This window comes from Pinus tabuliformis, chromosome 8, assembly GCF_031772625.1.
Source record: "Pinus tabuliformis cultivar Carrire ecotype Pingquan chromosome 8, CPIR1, whole genome shotgun sequence".
Classification (NCBI taxonomy): Eukaryota; Viridiplantae; Streptophyta; class Pinopsida; order Pinales; family Pinaceae; genus Pinus; species Pinus tabuliformis.
Window position 1 is genome coordinate 368943957 of NC_142294.1, and position 2863 is coordinate 368946819.

The 2863-nt window shown below is 32.1% G+C and overlaps 1 protein-coding gene across 1 annotated transcript; it reads left to right on the plus strand.

The window, feature by feature from the left end:
* The first annotated feature begins 867 nt into the window (after window positions 1-867).
* LOC149235647 (uncharacterized) lies at window positions 868-1822 on the plus strand. The gene is made up of 3 exons (XM_089461426.1): window positions 868-1051; window positions 1134-1209; window positions 1356-1822. The coding sequence occupies exons 1-3, from the start codon at window positions 1043-1045 to the stop codon at window positions 1820-1822; spliced, it is 552 nt and encodes a 183-aa protein (XP_089317552.1). The 5' UTR covers window positions 868-1042.
* Window positions 1823-2863: the final 1041 nt, after the last annotated feature.

The following is a 2863-nucleotide window of genomic DNA, read 5'->3' on the forward strand; positions in this document are numbered from 1 at the left end:
AATTAATTTTTATTTTAATTTTACATTGATTTTTTAAAAAAGATGAAGTGATTAAAATTAATAAAAAAATTAATTTATGTGAGAGATTTATAATTTTTCAGTAATTTAATATAAATTTGACATATGATATATAAAAATAATATTATTGATATGATATATAATTTATTTTACATTTATTTACATATAATGTCTAAAACACAAATATATTAATAAAAATAATATATTTTAGTGCTACACATAAATAAAATATTTGGGTGCTTATATAACATTTTTATTATTTTATATCAAATTCATATAGAAAAAGAAAAAAGTAATTTAGATTGAAAAAGTTCATATATGTGTATATTTATTAATATTTTAATGTTAATAATGAGAATCATAAATATTATATGAAATTGGTGAAATAAAATATTACTAAAAATTAATTAACTTAGATTCATTTTAATTGAGAGTTTCTAAAAGTCAAGAGGAATCAAATCTTGAAGTGCACACTTTTCTCAAATTTCACACTCAAACAAAATTAAATTAAATTCATTTTAACTTGAGATTTTCTAAGAGTAAAAAAAAATCAAATCTCTTGAAATATTATATTTTTTTTCTCAAATTTTACATTCAAACAAAAATTTACATCAAAATTTTATCCTCCTTATCTTTTTATTTTCCACATACTTACAGTTACTATTTTGCCAATTTTGTTTCTTCTTTTGATTGCCTTCGTATATATATAGGAGAGCACCCTTCCTCAAGTCTGTGAATTTTGGTTCTTCTTTTGATTGCCTTAGCACCCTTCCTCAAGTCTGTGAATGGTCTTCCCTTTTTTACATTGTGTTGTGCACTAAGAAAAAGAAGTAGACCCATTGGCTCCAATACATTATTTGCTGTACCCACCTCTTCCGCCTTCGCTACAATGTCCTACCGAGCGGCTTACTCGATTGTTTGAAGAGTGTTCTTCGGTTTTTCTGGAAGCCCTCATTTCATATTATTTATCAGATCGATCTCAGCAGAGGAATAACAGTGTCCTTAGATCGTTAGTGTTGGGAAGATGGCCTATGTAAGTAACTATGTGGGTGAGATTTAGGTTTTGATTATTTGTTTGATCGTTAATGCTGACATGTTGACTGCCTGATGTGCAGAAAACTGTGATACGGTTGGACTTGAAGTGCTCCAAATGCAAGAAGGTCGCCTTGCACTCTGTTACAAAAATTGAAGGTAAACAATTATTTGCATTTTGTTTTTGGTATTTATGTTGGTCTCTTTGCATTCTGTTAAGAAAGTAGAAGGTGATTAACAATTTGGGTTCTTATGATTTAATTTGTTTTTGGTATTCAAGTTTTTGAATGTTACTTCGATCGCAGGAATCGAATCTGTGGAGATCAATATACATGAGAGCACGTTGATTGTGATCGGAGACGCGGATCCTGTTTGCATGATCCAGTTGCTGAAAAAAAAATTCTGTTGCGTCCGCTTGGTCTGCCACGTACAGTGGCCGCCACCACCGCCTCAACAGCAACCTACACCTCCACCTGACCCTAAACCTAAACCTCAACCTACACCTGCACCTGCACCTGCACCGGCACCGGCACCTGCACCTGCACCTGCACCTGCACCTGCACCTAAACCTGACCCTCCACCTCCACCTAAACCTAAGAGTTGCCCTCCAGGCTTGTCTTGTTCATGCAGATTAGAAAAGTGCTGCCCCACATCCTGTGCTTGTCCAAACAAATCTGAGATAATGTGGCCACGATACCATAATCCTTTGGCTTCCGATGAGGTTTGGTATGTTTGGAAGGAAGACCAACAGGAATCGTGCACCATCATGTAATGATAATAGAAGATCTGCTAGTTGATAGAGTAAGAATTTCAAGTTTATGTTTGTATATCATTAGTATATTGAAGTGTCGTTGCCGCTGCCTAGAAATGAGAATGGCAAGACGATAGTTGTGTATTATGATTTATATGTGAGGTTATGACAACATCCTTTGTCTACACTATTATTATTATTGCTGGTGTCGACTGCTACCATCTAAATTGCACTTGCGAAATATGAACTGAGTTTCCCAATTTCTTCATTTGTAGGGATCACTTTTCTATTATTAATATGAACTGAGTTTCCCACTTTCTACATGTGTAGGGATCACCTTTCTATTATTTCATATTGTGACATGTCAGATTGATGAAATGAGTTTCTTCTTTCTTCAATTGTATGGATCAGTTTTCTATCATTTCAGAAAAGTAAGTTACAGAACGCCAGCAAACAGCTTTGAAGATATCTAGGTGTTGTTTATCAAGACATTACTTGATACTCAGGTCCTGGTTGATAGGGCGTTTTGAGCATGAATGCCCCTCCAGCAATGCAACACGTCTAGAAACTTGAAGAGCAGTCCTAGTTAGTTAAAGAAAATATATATGCTCATTAATTGAACAGTATAGAACAATCGTTAACTTGGATTTATCATATCGACATTTTGAACAGTTCACTAAACTTTGAATAACAGTCTTACACGTTTATTTATTTAACAGTATAGAATTATTTTAATTTGGATTTATCATCATATCAAGTTACCAGATTTATCAGGGTAGATAGCAATAACTAGAAATTTTGTTAACAATTGGTTTACACGTTTATTTATTTAACAGTATAGAATTATTTTAATTTGGATTTATCATCATATCAAGTTATCAGATTTATCAGGGTAGATAGAAATAACTAGAAATTTTGTTAACAATTGGTTTGTAATTTCATAATAGGTGGATTCTAGATGAAATAAGTTTCATTGAAAGTTTTATTGATTTTTGATTTTTTGTGATTTAAAATGTATTTTTGAACATTTTTAAATGCATAAATAATTAGACAAGCAATAAA